Genomic DNA, 25,114 nt, shown 5'->3' on the forward strand with positions numbered 1-25,114 from the left:
AAATATCCAAATTGGCGATATGGATGGCAGCCATCTTGGATTTCTTGATTTTCAGTGGGAACCCTTGGTTTGCCAGCGTGGGGATTCAGTGTTCATGCTTTCTTCCAGAAGTGAACATCTTTTTGACATATCTGTCGGGCTATATTAGAAATAAAAAGAATAATAAAAAACAAAACAAGCATTTTGTTTATTATGATGTATTTTTCATTATAATCATTATAATCTTTATCATTTATCGGGTCTGTTTGACAAGTTCAGCGCTCATTACGAGTGAAGGTGTCCGCTCTAGTTAATAGCAGTCGTTTGTGAATCAGAGCCCTGAGACAAGCAGGTGAAGTCGGATAAAGAATAAAGGTCAGTGAGGAATGACTCAGCAGGAAAAGGATCTGCAGGAAAAGCTGCAGATAATCTGCTGTTCTTCAGGTGAGGAGGAGAACCTTCACGCTCCATTCAAACTGTGTTAACTTTATTTATTCATATTATTTTTTCCTCAATATTCTTTCTTAATATGCCACTCTTTGCCTTCTATTTGCCCAACGGGGATGATTAAAGTTTTTTATGATTCCAATAATGTGACAGATATCAGTCCGAACAGGAGGATCTTCATTTTACATTTCCTAGATTTTGTGACTAATTTCTATTTAATGAAGGGAAACATTATGTAATCATTTGAGAAAATATTAAGGATTCTGTAAGAGTTTTGAGTTTTTTCAATAGTTTAACATAAAAATGACTGCCATCATGCAATATAAGCACCAGGAGTATTGAGTTTAATTTACACAATGATTCATGTTTTCTCTGCAATTTTTACTTTCTCCTGCGGGCCGAATTGGATGCTCCAAAGGGCCGAATTTGGCCCCCGGGCCATGAGTTTGACACGGGTTTTACAAATTCATTTGAACCCTCTATATAATATTGAAGCAAACAGCGCTCTCTGGTGGTTACACTGAGAATATATCACACTGTATTTAATAGTGTACAATAACGATGACTATTATCACTACAGAGGTATTTGGTGAGTGACTTACTGCTGTGATAAGGTTTGACCAGCTGAGGGCGCTCTATGTTAGTTTTAAACTAACAAACATGAGCTTTTAAATCCATTTAAACCACTTTATTATTATTTTAAATGCTCAGCTTTGGGTTCCACTTTATATTTAATCTGGTTATTCCACCGTCTTAACGAGCAATAAATAAAATAGTTTTTAAAAATGTAATTTTATATAGTTTAATACTCGGATTTACATTATATTGTGTTTTATTTTAATATAAATTAAGATTACATAACTATTTTCTAATTGCACTTCAATCCTAATGAGGACATTGGCTTTAAATATAAAATAAACATTGTAAACATTAATGAAATAATGTTAAATAACGATACTCTTAATATCAAGTATAATCGCAGTGGTTTTATTTGATAAGAACATGTGTAATTTTATTTAATCTTTTACTGAAGATGTTTCTATTTTTATATTTGAGCGTAAAAAATGACGTGGCTGATGACGCTATCGTCGTCACCGCCTATTTTTAAAACTTCAGTAAACTCTTCCCAACACGATTGGTCAGCCTCATTGACGCAAAGCACCAATTCTCCAACGCTATTGACTGAGCCTACAATGACAGACTGTCAGTCAAAGTGATCGGCCAATCAGAAGGCCGCATTGGTCACTGTGCCCCGCCCACGGGCAGGCTGACGCAGGGGGTCGTGTGTTGTTTGTGCTGAGGCCTGTAGTTGTGTTTAGCACAGAAAGCAGACAGAGCTAACAGAGCTAGCTGGAGCTTCCCCGGCGACAGAAACACGGCCAAACATGGCCATGGTGCTCCAAACTGGACTTAATCTGTGAGCAACGGCCGCTTTGGAGTAGGAGGATCTCCGTGTGGAGCGCTGAGGAGTTGGGACAACAAAGCCGGTGGGTGCAGATCGCCAACCGGAGCCGTTAGCTGGCCTAGCCGGACTCGGGAGCTCGGCTCCCACAACAAGAATGGAGTCTGTCTCCGCTTGGATTAGCCCGCTGGTGAAGTGACCTCCAGTTTTATCCTCTAATGGCACATTTTGCGAATTATCAGGACGGAAAGGCAGCGATGTTGCTGGTGGAGACGCAGCGGAGAGACGTGGGGGCGAAACCCGGGGACGGCCCGGTTGGGGAACCCCCGTCCCCGGTAATTAATATCAGCGGGGGCGGCGGAGGGGGCTCCCGTTTCCAGCATTATCCACCGCCCTCCAACAACCACCACACCGCGGATAACATCTCTGAGTCCCCGGGTCGGAGAGTTCCCTCTTCAGCAGAGGACTCCTCCTCCGCCGGCGGTGTCCCGAGCTCCGCGGAGGCGGTGGATGATATCCGTAAATGTGGCTACCTGAGGAAACAGAAACACGGACACAAACGGTTTTTCGTGCTTCGGGCTTCCAGCCAGCTCGGACCGAGCCGCCTGGAGTACTACGACAGTGAAAAGAAGTTCAGGAACGGTCTGAGGTCCGCGGCTACAGGCGGCGGTGCGATCGCGCCTTCGCCCCCAAAGAGGGTGATTTACCTATATCAGTGTTTCACGGTGAACAAGAGGGCGGACTCCAAGAACAAACACCTCATCGCCCTCTACACTAAGGACGAGTACTTTGCTATCGTGGCTGACAACGAGCAGGAGCAGGAGGACTGGTACGTGGCTGTGAGTGAGCTGATGAGTGAGGGAAAAAAGGGGGGTTTGGACTCTGATGACCTGGACGATGGTTACGGTACTGTGACCCCTGGTACTGTTTTCAAAGAGGTGTGGCAGGTGAATGTAAAACCCAAAGGATTGGGTCAAACCAAAAATCTGACGGGGGTCTACCGCCTTTGCCTCTCCACTAAAACCATTCATCTTGTCAAGTTGAACTCTGAGACCCCCTGTGTGAACCTTCAGCTGATGAACATCAGGCGCTGCGGACACTCGGAGAGCTTCTTCTTCATCGAGGTGGGTCGCTCTTCTTCAATCGGTCCTGGGGAGATCTGGATGCAGGTGGACGACTCCGTTGTGGCTCAGAACATGCACGAAACCATCCTGGAGACGATGAAAGCTCTTAAAGCTTTTGCAGAGTTTCGACCAAGGAGTAAAAGCCAGTCGTCGGGCTCCAATCCCATGTCTTTTATCACCACGCGGCGCCACCTAGGCAACCTTCCACCGAGCCAGACCGGCCTTCAGCGACGCTCTAGAACTGAGTCTGTGGTTGGAACACCACCTTCAAGTAAAAGCTCCGGGGCCAGCGGGTATCGCTTTCGTACGTCCAGTGAAGGTGAAGGGACGATGAACCGGCCGTTTCGTTCCACCACAGGAAGTCTGATTCATCTCAACTCTTCACGTGCTCACCATGGACGCCAGGAGAGCAGCGGCACTAGTACAAGCAGCGTGGCCACAGGAAATGCTGGAACCAGCACTGGTGCCGTGCGTTACGTCAGAGCGATTCCAGGCTCGACGGCCACCTATCATGCCCGCTCTGCCTCTCTCCCCGTCTCCCACTTCCCCTCCACCACAAGCCCAGTCAGCGTCTCATCCAGCAGCGGCCACGGCTCCGTCTCTGACACCCTCACTCGCCCATCGAGCGCCTCGATATGTGGCTCACCGTCTGACGGCGGCTTCAACTCATCCGACGAGTACGGCTCCAGTCCGGGCGACTTCCGGTACTTCCGGGTCAGGAGCAACACCCCTGACTCTCTGGGAAACACCCCACCAATCCGTGAGGAGAACTGCCTGAATGACTACATGGCCATGGGGTGGAGCCGAGAAGTGTTTGGTGTTGGATCTGGACACGAGACGCCACGGGACGAAGGTGCATCAACCACGGAAGATGAGCGCTTTTCTTCATCACTGAGGAGGAGGACGCACTCCTTCACCAGGCCGTCAGGTGGAGCCACAGGCGGCTCAGGGGTGGCCGTTTACCAGAAAATGACTCAGACCAATTTCTCTCTGGACGAGGGTTCAGATGCGGTGTTGCCGTTTGGCAGTGGCCTCCTCCGCTGCGGCCCTTCCTCATCCTCCTCTTCGCTGCGCTCTGACTACAGCTCCTGCTCTGAGCACAGTCAGCAGAGCCGGCCCTCCACGCTGTCTCGGACTGAAGCTGCTGTCATCGAGCGCCCGCCCCTCTCTGCCTCTGCCAAGGAAGACAGCGGCTACATGCCGATGATGTGCGGCGTAGCTGCGTCGCCGTGGGACACGCCTCCCGACTACATGCCTATGCAACCCGGCTCCTACCCCCACAACGTGTCCAATTCCCCCCAGTTCCACAGTCCGGCTTTGAGCGCCCGTTCAACCCACCATCACCCGGTTTACTCTCAATCCTCCACAGATTCCCACGGCTACATGATGATGCTCCCTGGTGGGGGGCGTGGTGGCAGCTCCCCTTCCCCCGTGCAGGCTTCTCCTTCAAATTTAACAAACATGGCAGAGAGACCGGAGAACGGGGAGTACATGGACATGTCGTACAGCAGCAGTGGAGGCCACAAGCTGTCAAATGATGGAGGTAATGCTTATTATGCCCCTGGCACACCTGAAAGCACCCCAAAATCTTACAGCCCGTATTTTTCTCTCCCACGCTCATACAAAGCCCCCACCAGAGAGAAGGATGAGTATGGGGAGTATGTCCCAATGAGTTCACCTGCCAAGCCCGCACCGATGTCAGAAAGAAGAGGCGGCAGCACCACCTCCACCCCTTCCCACCCCCCACCACCATACGGGGCTCACCTTTCCGACAGGCGCGTTGCAAGGCCCAACCGGCTCCCATTGGGTAGGAGGAGCTTCCACGGTCCTCTGCGAGTGAGTGAGGCATCTACTTCGTCAACTCCAGCTTCAGAGGAGAGGCCATCCGAGAGGCCGTCCAGTCCTGGGGAGTACATCAACATCGAGTTTGGCGATCATTACCCTCACCAACAGCAGCCGCCAGCCTACCCGCTCTGTGCTCAGGATGAGGGCTCGTCCCAGGACTACATGAGCTTAGAGGTCGGGGCGGAGCAGCTAGATGATGCTTGTAAGAACCAGCCATCACCACGACCTAGCCTTGTGGCCCCCTGGAACCCACCCAGCTACATCCGGCCCCTGGCCAACCCTTCTGGAGCTCCCTGGAGACCCATCGGTGACGACTACACGGACATGACGTTCAACCTCAGCAAAGGTGAGAGGGCGAGCCCGACCGCCATGCTGCAGCATCTCTGTGTGATGGAGGAACACTACGGCCACGCTCCATCAACAGCCTCCTCGTCTCCGCCTTTACCACCGGCAAGCCCGAGCAGAGCAACCGGCCACCAAACGGAACCAAAGGTGGTGAGGGCCGACCCCCAGGGCAGGAGGAGGCACAGCTCTGAGACCTTCTCCTCCACCTCTTCCTCCAACTCTACTCCATCATCCTCAAACACCCTCTCCAACGCCTCCGCCTCCAACGAGCCTCACCTAGCCGAGGGTTCCACATCCAGGTGGACCAACTCGGCTTCTTTCGACAGTGTGTGGATGTCGGTGGACAGCCGAGTGGACTCCCAACCCCAGACCAGGAACTTAGAAACCTCCGGGACCTCAGCAGCGTCATCTTCTTCTTCGTTGAGCCGAATGTGCAGGAATATGTCTGTTGGCTACCAGAACGGCCTCAACTACATCGCCTTGGAGCTAAGGGAGGATGGCGGTAACACCGCAGCGTCTGGAGGTGGTTCCGGGGCTGCAGTGGCCAGTGGAGTGATGCCTCTGCCAGAGAACGGCGCCTACGCCAGTATAGACTTCACTAAATTAGACGGAGTCGCCACGACAACCAAGGGTGAGTCTGCATCTTTATTCAAACTTTAGGGAATGTTTTCATGAGACAGTCTTAATAGGAAAATTCCTTCAAAATAAGATGGAGAAAATTTTGTACTTTATGAGATCCATCTAACGGAATATTTAACTACTTCTTAAAAAAATCTGATCTTTTATTTTTGAAGTTAAATTATTATTCTAGTATTAAAACGCTAAAACGTTTTCTGTTTTTCAATCATGAGTAATATTCTGAAATCGGTTACATGATATATGATTATACAAACATTTAGTATGAAAAGCAACTAAATACTAAAATAATAAGAAAAGATCTATTGTGTATCCTGAAATAAATTTATTGTACCATTTATCTCTAATTTTTCCTTTTGATCTGATTATTATGTATTTTTCTTGAATTTGTTGTATTGACTGATAATCTGTTATTTTTGTACATTATATATATATTTTTTTCTGAGCAAAAATATAGCAAAAATTATTTCGTAAAAAAAAGAATTTAAATACGACACTGCATATAAAATGAATGTTATTTAATATAGGAGTTAATGGTGATTTCTGTTAAAAGTTTGTGCCTCAGGCATAAGTGTGTTCACTGGTTAGACTTGCAGAGTTATAAATACACAAAGCATCTTCCTTTAAGCTCTTGATTTTCTTTGTTTCTTCCATAAAAACCGTTCCTGGAGTTCACGGAGTGCGTCGTGTGTGGATTGTGGAACGTTCTTCACACTTTTGAGGATATTTTCTCCTCGTAAATAACAAAAAAAGTCCCTGAGCGCTGTCTGCTATTATTAGCCTCATTATGTCCACATTCAGCTCGTCTGCAGTGTCTTTTTAAGTCTATATTTAAACCAATGTGTTGGCGAGGCAGCGATCTGCCGCAACAGGAAGTGGCGCCCACCGCGGTCCAGCCTGAGGTTAGACGAGTGGAACCTGGGTTTATTCAAGGTGAAATGGGGACTTTTCATCAGTCACAACAAAAAGATTTAGACATTATAATGTAATTATATTTCCTTTATTTTCTTCTTGTTTTTGAAGTTTTCGGATGATGTCGTTTGTATGCTTTAACGTTTTTAATCATATTTCTGACCTTTCCTGATTCTTTATTATTATAATAACCATTGCACGTAAAGACATTATTCACAACTGAAATTTAGTATCACCGTCGTGGCTAAACCCAGTTTATAAAATGAGTATAAAAAATAAATACTATGAAGGTATAAACTTAAGGCAGATCTCAAGGTGTACATTAAACTTATTTAAGTGTTAATCAATACAAAAGGTCTCTTATATTAAGTGAAAGGTAAAAGGTGATAAAAGAAAAGAATAGTTTATTTTTTATGTTTATGTTTGTTTTTAGTGCCAAAAAAAAAAATCCTGAATTAATTTTGTTTTTTTTTGTGCAAGAAAAAAAACCATTTGGTGATACTTCACCAATGAATTATTGTCCATCATCCATTTTCAGACCCACTTGCTCCTGTTTTTTCAGGGCCACGGGGGTCTGCCGGTGCCAATCTCTAGCTCTCATTGGGCGCTGGGCGGGGGACAGATTATTGTATCAATCCAAAATAATGTGCAAATCGATTTTTAAAAATTATGTTTTTAACAAAAGAAAACCATTTAATTGCGCTTCCATAATCATAGTACATACTGTAAACGCACCATCAGACCTGGTTAAACTACCTCACTGCTCAATGCATTTTAACTGGAAGTTGATTGCTCTTTATTTTTATTAACCATACTGGGCACTTTTATAGATGTACTGTATGTGGTTATTTTGAAAAATAATTTATCAGAATCTGTTGTAGAAGCAAAAGTTTAACTTTTTGAAAAATGTGATTTGACAGTTTTATAAACACATCACTTGTTTTTGATATCGGTGCTTGAAATACAGTTATTTACCATTTACTTGTTCTCACAGATATATATTTTTTATTTCATACCATTTTGTACTGGTAAAGGTGAAATTTGTAATTATTGATATTGTGATATATGGTACGGTTTAGTATGAGGATACTGTATATGGTACGGTTTAGTATCAGGATGTGTTTGTGTGTCTAAGTGTGTGTTGTTGCTTGGTGTGCAACTGTTTTCTAGGATTCTACGATTACTACTAGTTGTTTCCTGGAAGTCAAACGTTTCCAAACTCAGGGATTTATTTCACTTCTGTGGATTATTTTAGATCATTTTTAGATATTCCCAGTAAAGCCTTTCTATGAAGAGGATTCTGGGTCTTTTTTTGTTAACATATGATCCCATCTCAACAAAATAAAACAGAAACAGTTGGAACATGTAAACAAAACAAGAGATGACACAAACAGAAAAAGGAAGACCAGGACCACATGTTCAGTCTGTGTCTCTCTCAGGGACAGCACGTGTGAGTGAGTGCTGTAGCATGGCTGGAAAGACTTCACTGTCACTCTTTGTATTGTTTGTGTGAGAGCAAAACAGTTCGTAGTAAATCCTGGAAAGTTGCCATTTTTAATGGTGTCATTCCAACAAATAATCCATGCACCTTGGTCTGAAAAAATTCAGACATTTTTACTAATTGTTCGGTGATTATTCAATAGGCACACTGTGCATTTTTAGTTTGATCAGATCAACACTTTTTGAGATATGGACAATATAGTGATGGGTGAGGTGTACAGTATGTGTCGATTTTGACTTGTCCTTATTTTTCTTCTATTTTCAACTTCAATATCTCAGGAACTCCATCACATAGAAAGGTAAATATGATATAGTAATAAGCTCCACCTACTCTCTCAGAATATAGAAAAAGATGTGCTATACATTTTATCTGATGGACATGTCAGCCCATCAAATTTGGAAAAAAGTGAGTGTGTGTTTGGGTCTGGAACATGTTTGGGCCTTCAGTAAACTCCTTAGCTTATGTCTCAGCTCCCTGTAATTAGATCAGCTTAGAGCTATGAACATAGACTGTTCACATTACTAATGATTAGTCACATGTACAGGTATGTATTGGTTCTTGGGTATTTTCATTGGCCCATAACTGCATGTGGGAATGTAAGAAAAAAACAGATCCATGTTTTAATTTATGGTATAAATGTTACTATTTATTGGGATATAAAACAATTTTTCTTCTTCCTTTTTATTTTCACCACTCGCGGATATTGTAGCTTGACTCTGTTTCATATAATCAATAAATTGTCCATATCTCTGAAAGTATTCATGTGATAAAACTAAAAATGTACAGTGTGCCTATTGAATTATTTAGAGAACAATTTGTAAACATTTCTAAATTTTTTGAGACCGAAGTGCGTGGGACGTCCTGAAAATTTGTTGAAATGACAAAAACTATTCTAATACAAAATGAGCTTTAAAAAACAACTATATCCACATAAACTGTAATGTCTTAATCTATATGTTTGTTGTTTAGTACAATCAAGAAAGACAAATTTACTTAGAATTGTATTGGATATCCCAGATACACACACAGCTCTTTATTCTGTGTGTGTGTGTTTATAGTCTAGCTCGGTGTGTGTGTGCCCGCTGACTCGCAGCAGGCGGCTCTTTGATGTGTGGCAGTAATTGTTGCCGATGCGTGTTGAGGCACGCAGTGAGCTGAGAGGAAGTGCTACATCACGGCCGAGGAATGCACTTCCTGTCAGCTGGCGCTCCGACTGAAGCACCTGATGCGTTGGACTCAGCGTTTGTTTGGGGGGCGATGTGTGAGCACCTGCAAGCGGCTGATGGGAATAAATCCATGAGGCACCTAGAAAAAGCCATTCCTTAATATTCTGACTTTTAAAACAATAACAAGACATTCTTTTCAAAACATTTATTAAGCAACAAAATAAGAAACATTTCTACCTGTTATCAATTAACAAACAAGGTAAATGACCTGATGCACAAACTGCTACCAAACCATCACACACTTTTCTTTTGTTTTTTTGTAATTCTTGGAGTCATATTTTTCCTTTTTCTGGTGTTTTTTTTTTTTTTTTAACTAATAGTGTTTAGTTTAGTTTGTTCTTCTGTAGTCATTCTTGTGTTTTTGAAAAAAAAAACCGGACCCGCTGGAACTATTTGAAACTTTCGGTAACTCTTCCGTTGTCGCAACTCTCTCTGAATGGCTCTGTGTGCATTCACCATGTACATCCAAGGTGCGCATTTGGTTATATAGCACATGGTGAAAATATCAGCGTTTACATGAAAATAAATGTTTTGAAACGTAATCACCAGATAAGGAATAGTTAAAATTACCTCACACTGAGGTCAAAAGCTGAATAGGTTTCACTTTGGGGCAAACATGAATGTGCCGTCCAGCCGAAATAAGATTAAAATAAACATTTAGAAGTTACCAAATTACTCAAAAATAACGGATACATAAACTCGGGGTAATTAGAAGCCGTTGACAAAGTTTCAGGTTGAACAGGCACCGCGTCTGGGAGATATTTGCCACACACACACACACACACACACACACACACACACACACACACACACACACACACACACACACACACACAGAGCATTCTTGCTTTTATAAGTAGATAGTTATTTAGTTTAGTTTTTTGTAGATGTGTGTCATGAGCTTCACAGTAAACATGTTTTTTGTCATCTTTTGTTTCTATTTTGTTGTATTTCTTTTGCAGACTGTAAATGTGCTTCTAACTCTCGGCCTGTAAAGGACCCCATTACCAGAGACCAGTTCCACATGTTTGGTTAGCTTAGCATGTAGCAGTGCTGGGTTAAAGGGTAAAGGGGCGGGGCTATCGGGTCGTCTTATCTAGTGAGGTTTTCTTATCAAGGGTTGTAAATATTTGCCATTCTTGGCTGATAAGTCGCCGTCGGGTGGATAATTGTGACTTTGTGGTGATTGTTGTGTAGCGCGGTGTCGTCGTCTGTCAGGTGGTGAAAGGTCAAAGCGTTGGGTCAGTGGAGATGGAACCGACAGCTCTGGGAAGTTGCCCTTTACTCACCGTGGTCACAGCCTGGTGGCTACGAGGTGGTAAATGTTGCCCTTTTCCCTCCCCCGGCTATATTTACAGCTCTATTTCCAGAGCTCGTAACAGGAATCCCCCCCACACACCCCACTCTCTCTTTTTTCACTCCAAGGCGGATACGTTGTCCCACAGATGTTAATATTATCAACCATCAGGTCCGCTGTGATTCTACGTGTCAGAAAACACTCTACGAGGCTGTGTGGTTGATTGTTAGCGATGGTTAGCGTTGAAGCCTATGACGACTCAGTGGACCAGGCATGAGAACCTGTAAACCTCTAATGCTGCTGCTGACAGATTCCTGGAGCTTCCTTCAGGTTCAGGTTCCACGTCAAAGTGTTTCTCATTTCAGCGAAACGACCAAGGGGTTTAAAAAAAAAAAAACACACCCGAGAAACAGGAGTGGGCTGCTTGTTACGCAATAAGAAACCTGATACGAGTGGATGGAGGAAAAATAAGTTCTAACTTCTGTGGTGACAGAGATTGGTCTGCTGTTTGTCCTTTCACAATAAAAGTAAGCAAATAACCTCAGCTCAATGAAACCGAGCAGTTTGAAGCACATGAAACCAGTAAGCAGTCTGAGATGGATTCATTGGAGGGTCAATTTTAGTAGGAAATCCTGAGCAGCGTTGCCAGATTGGTTGATTTTAAACTACATTTGTGAGAAAAACAATGTAAACATTCTGATTAGCGATGTGGTCTGTTTTTAGCTGCGTAAACGATTACCTTTATAAAAGATTACCTTTGGTCTACAAACAAAAATACAACTAAATTTGATTCAAAAAAGCTTTATTAGCATGGGAAACAAGTTTGTGATAATCATAATAATGCATTGAATTTTATATAGTGCTTCATCATAGACGTGCATTATTCTTTCACTCCACACACAGTGGTGATAAGCTACTATTGTAGCCACAGCTGCCCTGAGGCAGACTGACCAAAGCGAGGCTGCCATAGTGCGTCATCGGCCCCTCCGACCACCATCAACACTCACTCACACGCTACATTCATACTCGGCAATGTGGGTAAATTGCCTTGCCCAAGGACACAATGACTTGACTTTGGCGTTGCCAAAGCAAGTGTGACATAAAACGATGTACACACAAAAAGAATACATATTAAAAATAGCAACATTTGTGATTTGCAACAAAAAAAGTAGAGGTTCACTATATACAGTATATGTTAAATAAAATTTACAATTAAGAACTTAGTAGAGCTGGTACTAGTGATGAGCTATAAGAACATACTCTAAAGGACTAGTGACAGGTACCTTTCACATTTGAACCAATACCTGTGAATCGGTAACAAGGTGGTGTGGTAATAAATGGTAGATAATAAAACCTCAAAATGTTCCAATTTACCATATTTATTTATCATATTAATAATAATAATGATGATAATAACAAGCAACTTAAACAAATGTATCAAACCAACATCTATTTGTATTTTTGTAGCAACAATTTGTTTCACAAATTTCATCTTGAAAACCCTTACCTACAACTACTTATAATGCACAAAAGCACTAACATTCATGCACAGAGGTGAAAACCTATATGTGCCAACGGTAAAAATGAACGTGTTTATAAATCAGCCAAAGCAGAGTCGCTGTGCCTGGTCTGATTCCTGAGACTAAGGCTTTGAAAGCTGAGTCAGCATCTCTGTTGCACCTTTTCGGCCAAAAGTTTTTTTTTTTGCTATTGCTAGTACCAGAGCTTAGTTTGGTTCCAATCCTGTTTATCCCAAGAACCATGTGTGGGAGGAGCTTGTTTTGTTTACTAGGCCCGTGCAGCCATACTTTCTCTTTAATATTGGACATTTCTGTCCATTTTTATAGGGTTGTTGGACACAGGAGCGTGTGTGTGCGCACCACAGAACCAGGAACCATCTCTTTGCTCCACTGATGGAGGCGTCATACGTAGCTCTGAAGCCTTTAGCAGTTTGTTTTCCAACTCTCCTGTAGTCGTACAGCAGCTGTTCAGGAGTGGAGCTACATTTACACCTGTCATGTTTCTGTGTGGAGCGAGGGTTCAGTCGGTGCTCGGTCTACATAAAAAGCGGAACCATTACTTTTAAACTTATTTCTATCAGCTGTTGCTGAACCCACAGCTACTGCTGTCATTACGCTCTTGTGCGTGCAATGTTGTGTTCAGGTACTGCACGGGAAATGTCCTACTCTTCCACTCCCTCACAGTCACAAGGATGCGTTTAGGTACCGAAATATGCAACCATTTCATTTTACGTGAATGGGTAATGGGTTGTATAGAAGAAATTTGGTTGGTACCTAAAAAAAAGTACAGACTTTGGTAAACATCCCTAATTTGTAAGATATAAACATCCTGATTAGTGACGTGGTCTGTTTTTAGCTGCATAAATAATTTACTGTATGGGGGATTACGTTTGGTATACAACCAAAAATACAACAAAGTAAAACTAGTAGAAGTGGTCGTAATAATGAGCTCATAAGGACACATCAAAGCGATCAGCAGATGCCTCTGAGAAAGACTGGCAGTTGACAGGAGAAAGAAAACCTAAACGTATCGGTAATGAGCTCTTTCCTGGTGTGCAGGATATTTTTTCTTTAATAGAACAACAGGATTGTTTACGACTGAAGTTTACTTCCTTCTCCTCTTTTTTTCTTCTTCTCCCAAATCTGCTTTTTAAAAAAAATCTGCCTGGCAGCTGTTCGCCATCGCTGGCCGCTCACTCCTCCCATCATGCATTTCTTCAGGCCCAGAGTTCGTGGAGTCCGTCCGCAGGTGTTGTGGCGTCTGCGTGACCTGATTTGTGCAGAGCGAGGTCCGCTCAGGTCAGCCGGGCTCGTGTGTCGTGCTGTTGTTTTGATCAAAGTCCAAATCCTCCGACTCTCAGTCCCTGCTGCTCACAGCCAACTCTAATTGTCCTGACGACAAAGCTCAGGGAACGGGGAACGCAACAGGGTTCAACATTAGTGTCGTACTGGTGGAGAAAGGAGATCTACAGTCGCACGCTTTACGAAAAAACACAACACACGCAACGAGAGTGAAAGTCTGACACAAGTAAAAACAGTAGAAATGAGATCAAATCAAACCTTAATGTCAAAGTCCTTCAAAATGCACAAATTACTGTACTTGGAATAAAAGTTTTCAGGTTAAAAATGCTGAGTCAACATTCTGAACCAGTTGAAATCATTCACATTTAAACACTGTCAACTGTTTGTAAATGATCTGGTATTTCTTTAAACAATGTATGCATCGATCCAACACTTAAATGCACAAACATCCACATCATGTACAGCAGACATAGGTGACCCGAGGGTTACATGTGTGTATTTTTGTGCGACCCCCATAACAAATCCGCAAAAACTGTATTTCAAGAAGTTGGAAGTAATATAAAGCCCAACATAATATAATACATAAAATAACTCCCAAAACGCACAAATCAAAGGCAAAATGCACAAAGAACGCAAAAACAAACAAAAAATACACAAAGTGACTCAACACATTACAGAATAGCTCCAACAACATACAAACGGTCAACAAAATTACACAAAATGACAGGAAAATACAGAAAACTACAACAAAAATACAGAAAATGACCCCAAAAATGTACAATTTGACAACGTAAATGCAGAAAATGACAGAAAAATACACAAAATTACAACAAGAACACAAAAAAATAAGAAAAACACACAGACAAAGACAAAAAAAATGCTGACAAACGTCAATAACGTGGCCCTCGGATCAGATACAATCACATTTTTGTGGCCCCTGCTGTGATAGAGTTGCTTATCCCTAATGCTCAGTCATGGTCTGTGAAATGAAAGAAATCTGATCAAATCGTGGTTTTGTGGAAAATATCAGGAGAACTGTATTTTTGATGCAGATGGAGCCATTTATTTATTTATTTTTTTACTTCTTGAAAGATTTCTTTCTTTTTTTTGAGATATTTCAATTTAAAAAGGTTATAGTCATGTTTTTATTTCTCCATCCCTCTAAGGGACAGTACGTGTGAGTGAGTGGTGCAGCATCACGTGGCTTGTTTTGATGTCAGAGCATTATTTCGTGTATTTCTGTCTGTTTAGGATCTATCTGTGTATTTTTTGGTTATTTTGTCGTATTTGTGTGTTTCGCTTGTTCTTTTTAGTGTGTGAGGTCACTTTTATTGTTGTGCTGCTTGATTTGAAAAAAATAAAAATAATGGCTTAGATTTAGGGATGTCCCGATACAACTTTTTCACTTTTGATATGATAACAATATTGCAGGCTTGCGTATCGGCCGATATCGATTGATCCAATATGATATCAGCACAAATCATACATACATTTATTACTCATTTGTAGTGTGGAATGTTAGAAAAGGCCTGATCAAGTGATGTTACTCAGCATCAGTAGTTACTTTGTTGTAGTGTGAAACACAGTCACCTATAGACAGAAGTGTTGGAGCAGAACATTTTATCGGAGAGCTTATATCGGTGATTTTAGATGCAGGCCGATAAAATCCGATATTCATTTTCTGGCTGATATCGGACCGATATCCGATATCAATATCGGATCGGAACACCTCTACTTAGGTTTTATATCGCACTTTTTATCAAAGAGACTCAAAGCGCATTACAGAAGCCATTATTCATTCACTCACAACAGTCATACCGGTGGTGGCAAGCTACAATGTAGCCACAGCTGCCCACTGACAGAAGCGTGGCTGCCATTTTGTGCCTACGGCTCCTCTGACCACCACCACCATACATGCACAATTCATACACATTCATACAATGCCTTGCCCAAGAACAACACAACAATGACTCGGATCGGGATTAAAACCCCCAACCCTTCAGTTATTGGACCTTGGCCATTTTTTTTGTTTTGCGTGTTTTTGGGTTATATTGTGTATGTCTGTATTTGTTTTTTTTGCATGTCTTTGCAAACGTGTGTTTGTATTGTTTTCTAGGCTGATGTTCTTGTTGTCATTTTGTGTATTTTCTGTAGTTTTGTGTAATTTGTTGGGATCTTGTGTCTTTTGAGTCTCTTTTTTTTAATGTTTTGTGTTTAAGTTGCCGTTTTCTGTCTCGTCATTTATTTGTGTTTTTAAGACTTGTGTTTTTGGAGTTATTGTGTTTTATGTGGGGCTTCTTATTTCTTCCAACTTCTCAAAATTATTTTTTAGGGGATTTGTTTTGGGGCTCACGCATTAATTTAGATTTGAGGTTTGTGTAATCAGCTGGATACTGATTAGCAGAGTGAGGTGGTGTGTGCGTCGTGGTCTTTGTGTGTCAGGTTGTGTTTTGTGTGTTTCTTGTCGTGCTGAGTGGGGCAGCATTCCAGCAGTGCCCCCCCCCCCCCCCCCCCCCCCCACACACTCACACACCACCAGCAGCTGTATTGTTATTGTGGCGCTCGCTGCCATTGTTGAGCTCTACAAAGCCCGGCTGGCGGTGGAACGGCCACGCTGGACGCCCGCCATGGCCCGGGTGGGTCGTCTCGGGACGCCGGCCCGACGCCACATGTTGGTGTGCGACCGCATCCAAAGGTCAGCGGCCACGCTCGCCTGTTTACCACAAACTGGTTTTACACACACTGAGCATGTGTTTACTGGGAATCACAGTCGTTCCATTTGCTCCACAACTTCTACTCACCCTCAGGTTCCCAGTTTGACCCAGTTTGACCCAGTTTGACCTTGGATCACTCAGAGTTTAACACCCAGCGTCTACTCCAACTTTCTCCTAAATAAAACCACTGGGATTCAAAGGTATCACCAGTAAAGCTCCCATTTACAGACTGGGAGGAGAAACGTCAACAGAAACTACATATCTTATGTTTTGTGTGTTTTTGTTTCAGTTTATCCTGAAAACTGCCTGGAGTTTTTATTCTTCCTTTCTTATCCTTGTGTATTTTTGGCTCAACAGCAGCATCTACTGTACATGAACGTTCTGTTGAATATGTACCTTTAACTTTTTAGTTGAATTTCTAATTTATTTTCAAGAACAATCTTTATTAAAGGGCAGCATCCAATGATGTCACTAGTGGTAATGTTAGAATGAGAATTATTGTTTTTTTTCATTATGTGTATTTGTATTTACCATTGAATCCCATCCCATAGGGACAAAGTCAAGGATGTGCCGTCAACTTTTTTTGGAGCCAAAATATCAAGGTCACTTCAAGTGTCAAAAACCAAAATTTTTAATTTCTCTACAAATATTTATCGTACAAGTTTGATGCTTACATTTATGAAAAGCTCATCTCAAGTGGAGTATTTTATTTAATTGCACCAAAGCTGTACGACCTACCAGTAAACAGATTGATAGGGTTCAAAGTTCATGACATCACAAAAAAAAGGTAAATGGACTTGATTTATAATATATATATATATATATATATATATATATATATATATATATATAGCTTTATCCCCACACTGAAACAGTCTCAAAGCGCTTTACATATCAGCTCATTCACCCAATCACTCCCACATTCACACACCAGTGGGACAGGACTGCCATGCAAGGCACTAGTCGACCACTGGGAGCAACTTAGGGTTCGGTGTCTTGCCCAAGGACACTTCGACACATAGTCAGGTACTGGGATCGAATCCCCAACCTTTCGATCAGAAGACGACCCTCTACCACCTGAGCCACGGTTAACCAAATTTGAATCCTTTTTTCCATATGACTTGCCCACAAATTGAGATCCAGTGCTCAGACTGGTTCCATTGAACAACATTTCCTTTAAATGTGTGACCTTGACCTTTGCTCAAGGTCATATTTAAGGTCAAGGTCAGTCAGTTTATTATTCTGCATTATTACTTTCAGTTTAATTAGTGAAAAGAACAAACCAGTCAACAAATCCAGATACAGGTTGTTATTTTTGCCTATTATTTCAAATGGCCAAATATGTATTTGCCTTGTGAATACAGGTCTGCCTAGTTTTTAAGTGTGTTTTTGTCATGGTTTTGGGGGTTTTGGGGGGCATTTTTTGTACTGTGTTGTGTGTCATGTTGTGTTTCTCTCCAGGTGAGGAATAAGGAAACTTGACAGAGAGCAGTTCCACATGTTTGGGTTAGCTTAGCACATAGCAACATTGGCTGAGGGTCAAAGGGTTAAGGGGCGTGGCTAAGAATATCTTTAAATAGGGGTTGTACATCGCTATTAATTTGACGACACAATTTACATTTTGCGTGTATGATGTCACGCTACGATATTTATCATGATAACGATAAACATCACAATAAATTAAAACTATAAATAAATAAAACAATTCCCAACTTAAAGTGTAACCAGGTTCCTTACAAACACAAATAAAGTAGAATATATTAGTGCATGTGGGTCACTCTATTAGTGTTATTGTATGTAATTCATTTATTTCATCATTTGAAATAAAAAGACATAAAAAGCAAAAATAACTGCAATAGTGTTTTTATGGTGCTGAATCTTGTTTATTTCATATTTGATAGTAAGTGACATAAAGTTATGATTGATAAATTTATCTCTGATGTCCTGTAATTAAACCAGATCAAGCTGATGATTTGATCATTCAGTATATTTATGTGTAATAATCTCAATAGTTACATTAGTCTAATGGAACCAGCTTTGTCTGTGAACACGTGAAATATAATTAAAAAAAAATATTGCATTTCACAAGTTGGGGAGAATGAATAGTGACATTTATGCTAACATTTATTTCACACAACGTGTGACATGTTTAGCTTTTATCCTTCCATACAAGTGTTAAATCTGATCATAAACAAATTGATGGCTCTCTGTGGTTTTATGACAGTAAGACTTGTTTTTTTACTTGGTCTGTTCCTTATATGCAGTGGTTAGCATTAGCTCTTAGCCCTGGCTGTGTGTCGGTGGGTTAGCTTAGCATAGTTAGCTTTAGTTGAGTTTCCAGTTAATAATCGTTGCTACAGGTTCATTTCTGTCCCCGTGTTTGTGGAACTTTGGGTGGATCTGATGGAGGAACTTGGATTGGTTGACTTTGTTGATGGTTTTCTGGTTTTAACCAAGTAGCGATCAATGATCTATCGCAGCACGGCAGCTTCAGGTAGCTGTGACGATCACCACCGTCTGTTTGTGGTGTGAGGGCTGGGGGAGGGAGGGGTGGTACACACCATGGAGGCTCTGCAGAGGAGCTTCCATGAACAGCATTCTGCTCCAGTGAATAATAAGTTGTTGACAACAAACGGGCAGTTTTGACTAAGTTGAGGGACAAATGACCTGTGGCCCTCGCTAATTTCCGACATGGGCATTTATCGTTTCTATCGTGGGATTATATATTCTAACGATATATTCTACGATATATCGTGAACAACGATATATCACACATTCTTACCCAATACTAAATAATACGATGTGCATTGCGATGAAATACAATTTATTGCATTTTTTTTTTTAACTTGTGAGAACGATGGTAACTAAATGTATTTCAAGTACAAAATATCAAAAACAAGTGTTATGTTTATGAAACTGTCAAATTACATTTTTAAGTTCAAGGTTTGCTTCGACAACAGTTTAACAAGGTCTGATGTGGTTCACTGACACCTAGTGACTGGGTGTTTACATGCTATACATATGTTAGCACAATTATTGTTTTTTGTTAAAAAAACAAACAATATTTTTTTGGATTGATATCATAATTGCATGGTTATATATCGATTAATCAGTTTTGCTTACAGTCTTACCTTTTAATGGCTGATAATTGTCATGAATCTAAAAGCAGTTTTTGACACATTTGCAGGTTTTTATTTTCCATGAATCTGAGTCAAAACATTTGAAGCGGCTGCAGCTTTTTAGTTTTTTCGTTTTGTCTGAGACGATTTCCTGCTCAGTCGATAATTTGCTCTGATCTCCTCATCTCGTCTGTTTCTTCTCCCTCAGACTGAACGATGGAGCACCACCTCCTGCCGACGCCTCGTCGTGACCTTCGACTTCTGACCATCAGTGAGACTGAAAAGCTGCTCCTGTCGCACCTCGACGAAAAGAAAACGCTTGCAGTTCCTTTTTTTTAATGCATCGTTTTATTTTCAATTTTTTAAAAAATGCATATCTCAATCTTTTTTTTATTTTTACGGCCGGCCGCTCCTCACTCTCTTCATCGATGCTGCTCTCGACCTCTTCTGGCTCAGCGCTCAGTGGACTTCGACCGAAGGGGGCGGCAACGCTCTTTCTCTGCTTCTCCGTTGCGGTATTACGAAAAAGGGAAGTGGAAAGCAGGCATTTTGGTACTGAAACCTGTTGGTTCAATGTTGTATTACAGTCGGGACTGCGTTCATGTGGAAAGTGTTTATTTTTTATGACCACCTTTAATATTTCCCAGTTATTTCACCGGTACGACCCCCTCCCCCACCCCCTGAATCCGCTTTGTTTGAACGCAAAGGGAAGCACATCCTTAGTGTTTTTTGTGTAGTTTTTTAATTTATTGCTGAACATCGGTACATTTCTACATTTGACTGAAGCCACTCAACAGGGCGGGAAAAACCAAACTGTCTCTTAAATCCTCATGTTTCCCTAAATTCCTCCTAAAACCTCCAAAATTTAAATGCAACGCAGTCACGCGTTTTAAAGGGAGTTCATTCTTTCAAGCTCATTTTTTTTGGTGCTCACACGATTTATACAAAAGTAGAATAAAATTGCTCTGGTTGCTGATTGCTCTGTAATACAAAACCAGAATGTTCTTCGATGTGGGTTTCAATTTTCAGGCTCTGCTGATTTCTACGCTTAAGTAGCCAAATTCATCTCGAACAAAAACTCTTTAAGTTCTGAAAGCTTCACTGCAAAGAGCTTAGCATTTTCTTTGTAGCATGTCATCTTTTTTTCCGCCTATATTGCGATTGGCCACCAGGGGGCGAGTAGATATTTTCCTCTACTTTCCAGAAGTACGCTAGCCAAAAAAATGGTACCTTTTGAATGTTTTCAACATACAATTAGAACATAAATACATTTTCTCTGTACGTTGTCAGTGCGGTACAATCTCTCCTAGATATGTTAGTTACTTAAGTAACTTTTTAACAGTTTGTGTTTTTTTTTTCCCGCTACCTAAAATAAACCGACTGAATTCGCAATAATGTGTTCCATGTTTTCATTTGATAAAGTTGTAGAAGTTGGCTTGAAAAGGCTGATAAAAAACATCCTGGGTGTTCATTTTTGAACATATTACGCTTTTACGGAATATTAGCTAAAACCAAAAAAACCAAATAAAGAGATTTGAGTCGGGACGATGGCGAGCTAATTGAACAGTTAAAAAGCTGCACAAAAAGTTTTCTTCCAATTGTTCAAACTAAATATTTAAAAAACTTTTAACAAGAAAAAAAGCTACTTTGGTACATTTTTAGCGTACAAATATTCCGATTTTGGTACGATATCGCCTTCTCACGGTTATAAGGTTACTGACATCAGTTTTTTTCTAATACGTGAACAAAAAAATCCAATTTGCTTAAAAAACAGCTAATCACTTCCCAAATGTTTACTTTAAAGTGTATAAATAATATTTCACTAGCGACAAAACTAGACAAATTTTGCGATGTATTGATTTAAAATGACTGAGAATGACTCAACTATTAGCGGTCGAATGGATAGCTTGCTGGGCTAATTATTTATTACCATTAATAAAAGCAACATTTCGTTAAAGTGTGAAAGGCTAGCGACTATGCAACGACGGCTCGCTGAGTTTAATCAAAAACACGACATATTTCAAGATTGCGAAAAAAACAGTCTTTTTCTCTCACCTATACGTATTTGAGCTACAATTGTAACGTTTTGCAGTTTCTTCTAAAGTTTAGTGCTGAGTTCTGTGAGAAAATCACACGTCAACAAACGAAAGTCGATTTTCCCGCCCTGCTGTTTGTGACATTTCATCGCGATTAACTGACTGAATTCTGTCTGTGAACATCCTCAGTTTTACCTCACGTGGTCCGAAGCACAATTTAGCTCAACGGGCCAATACACACACACACACACACACACACACACACACACACACACACACACACACACACACACACACACACACACACACACACACACACACACACACACACACACACACACAAAAACCCTGTGAACTTTCAAAGCACAAAGTTCAGACGTTGACACTGGACCGCAAACGCACCTCAGTCTGCACACGCACATTAGTCCGCATGTGTGCGTCATGAGGTCCATGTGTTGGTCACATGATGAGCCCGGTTTAGTCGGCGGCGCCTCCCGTTGCTCGGTGACGTCCGCGCATGCCAGGAAAACGTCCGTCAGCGTGTGGCAGTGACGTAAAGAGGTTTCCAGTAACCTGAGCCCCGAGTCCCAAAGGCAACGTTCTGGACATGCTTAATCTGTGACACACACACACACACACACACACACACACACACACACACACACACACACACACACACACACACACACACACACACACACACACAGTATAAAATATCCTCAGTTCTACATTTTCACTCTGGTTTTCTTCTGACCATCACCTCCCTTTACGTCATCTTTAAATGCTAATTATCAACTAGAAAAGTTGAATATACTCTGACAGACGATATTTATTTTATATTTTCTACATTTTCACTTTCTTACGTTTTGATTGTTGTTAATCTGGATTAACAAAATGCATGAATAAATTCAGCAAATTTTCGTAGTCTGACCTTAAAACTCAAGTCGGTTGAACTTCAAATCTACCTAAAGTTGAATCAGTAACTGAATTCAGATTAAATCAAGAAAGTTGTTTCAATATCTGTCAATGCAACCTCAGATTTTTGGATTTCCACCCGAGAACAACATTAAACTCATTTTTTTTCTTTCATAAACGTAATTAATTTTCTAAATGCAGTCTAGTTTTTCCCGTTCAGAAGTAACTCCTAATATTAACCAATGCTTAAATTTCCAAGAAATGCTGATCACCAAACAGGAAAGACATGGTCACGTATCGAGCTTTGTAATTTGAGTTGGTTAGAATTTGTTCCGGTGTTTTTGAAAGAAATTTCGGATTGCAAAGTGCTTTGAATCGAAACGAGCGCCAAAAACCAAGTCAAGTTTAAAGTTCAGAAATTGAGAAGCAACCTAAAAACACCAACCCTCTGTCCTTACTTTATTCTGATTTAGAAAAGTCATTAAATGTCAGTTGAAACAAAAATGCATTTTTATGGTGTTTATCTGTTTATCGCCCCCTGGGGGGCAGAGTCGGATATTCTTGGTCAAAATGAATTCAAACTACAAGTTAAGGTTTTCTGAGACCTCAATGGTAGATTAAGTCATTAATCAATTACCTTTAAGATATCGTCATTCATCTCGCATATTTATCAAGTTATTTTTTTTTAAAAAGACGGAAATGAAAGGATTTCTTTGTGCGTTCAGCTGCCGCGACGATGTTTTGATGTTAAGATCAGAGATGACTGAATAAGCATTTTGACAGGATTTTATTAGAATAATCTCTGAGGTGGAAAATCTAATTGTCGCGTTAAACTTTGACCTAATCTGTTGTCTGGGCAACCGTTGAACCTCAAAGCAGTTTCACGTAATCTCTACATAATTACTGTATGTAACCTTCGCTGCGAATACTTAGGCTACGTCATCAATATGCAATTTGTTTTCCTTCTTGGGCCGATTCTTTTTTATTTTTGTGTTTCAGTTTACACGTGGGGGGCTGGGGGGTTGTGTGCGAAGGGGGCGCAATGCTTTTTGACGTTGGTTTTTTTTCACAACCAAGCGGTGACATGAGGCTTGATTTTTTTTTTTTTTTAAGAGGCATTTTTGCAGTAATTTGTATAAAGAAAATGGGTTTCGACCTGCCTAATGTTTATTTTTTGTAACTATATTACACTTGATTTGCTGCTGTGTAGTAGCGTTAACGGTCCGAAGATGCTGTCCGTCACTTTGGATGACGTTCATCGCCCCCGCGGGTCAAATTATTTAGTCTGTTTATTTTGTTTGTTCGTTTTGTTGTGGAGGAAAATGAAGCCCCGCCCCTCCTCAACTCTTTGCCCCCGCCCCAATTGAATGCTGTTCATTAGCTTTACAAAAAAGAGTTTAAGGAATACCGTGGAGGCGTGTATCCCTCGTATGTGCATTGTTTTCGCAGACGTACGTCCCACATACGAGCGAACGCTGGAAGTTAGGAAGTTCCTCCTCGTGTAAATACGGGAGAAAGAAAAACTCCAGTCGTGGCTTTTTTTCATGTTAACGATCGGTGCCTCGGCAGGAGCCCCGCCCCCTTTTGTTTGTTTCTTCTTGTTTTATTTTCCCTCTTTTTTTTTTTTTTTACCTTGTGGAGGGAAAATGGGGACGGGAAGGTACTCGGAGGTGATTTGAGCATCGGCATAGTGTTTATATTTATCAAGACTTTTGCTTTGGATAGAGCTATTGCAATAAAAATGTGTTCATGTAACCGCCCTCGTCCACCTGGTCTTCTTTTCTGTGTTTGTCTGTCAGATACGCTAATCAGCCTTTTCATTATAACCAAATTTTCCAACCTTTTTTGGGTCGTGACTCTATTTTAATATTGTATATTTATGGTGACCCCAGAAACTTTTTACTTTTTTTCTAGAATTAATTTTTGTTTTTTCATGATTGTTACAGTGACGAGATGCGCCAACTCTGATATTTTGATATATTTATATATACTGTATATATATATTTTTTTTTCAAGAGGTCCAAGTATAGAATACAGTTTTAGATGATGTGATCCTGGCGACCCTAAAGTTGAAAAACACTGACCAGTAAGAAATACTATATGTTCAGGTTTCCTTCATTCAGACAACTTTTTTTCAGGAAAGTTACTTTGATCTCACGACACATTTTGACTTCCAACTGCCAGTCTTCTTCAGTTTTTTATGTATGTTTTGTTTATTAATGAAAATCAAATTAAACATTAAATTATTTTGGAGAAAAAAGTTGAGTCCCGATTTAATATAAATTCACTTCAACTGAAAGTTGCCTCAATATCAGAAATTAAAACCTCAGATTTCTGCTCATTTTTGGATTTCCACCCTAGAACCTCATTAAACTCAATTCTTTATTACATAATAAGGCTGAAACAGCAAATCCATAAAAATGGGTAACTATTTACATTATCGATTTGTTGTGACATGCGATTTATGTCACTGACCGTGATGCTTCACCTGCAGAGCTTTTTTGTGTTTGTGCGCACGAGTGTTTGTTTGCGTGCACGCACGAGTGTTCGTGTGTTCACCCACGAGTTTGTGCGCGCGCGCGTAGGTGTGTGCACACAAGTGTTTGTGTGCGCGCCCAACTGTCTGCGTGTGCGCGCCCACGAGTGTTTGTGTGTGCACCCACGAGTGTTTGTATGGTCGCAAGTGTGTTTGTGTGTGTGCACCCATGAGTGTGTGCGTGCAAGTGCGTTTGTGTGTACGCCCACAAGTGTGTGACTAATGACCAATCTGAGCATTATAATTGTAATTTTTGTA

General features: G+C 41.2%; 1 protein-coding gene across 1 annotated transcript; it reads left to right on the forward strand.

Moving 5' to 3' along the window:
- The first annotated feature begins 1,697 nt into the window (after positions 1 to 1,697).
- Positions 1,698 to 24,075, forward strand: irs4b (insulin receptor substrate 4b). The gene is made up of 2 exons (XM_028474800.1): positions 1,698 to 5,773; positions 19,578 to 24,075. Exons 1-2 carry the CDS (start codon positions 2,047 to 2,049, stop codon positions 19,580 to 19,582), a joined length of 3,732 nt encoding a protein of 1,243 aa, XP_028330601.1. The 5' UTR covers positions 1,698 to 2,046; the 3' UTR covers positions 19,583 to 24,075.
- Positions 24,076 to 25,114: the final 1,039 nt, after the last annotated feature.

Source organism: Gouania willdenowi, chromosome 18 (genome assembly GCF_900634775.1).
Source record: "Gouania willdenowi chromosome 18, fGouWil2.1, whole genome shotgun sequence".
Taxonomy (NCBI): Eukaryota; Metazoa; Chordata; class Actinopteri; order Blenniiformes; family Gobiesocidae; genus Gouania; species Gouania willdenowi.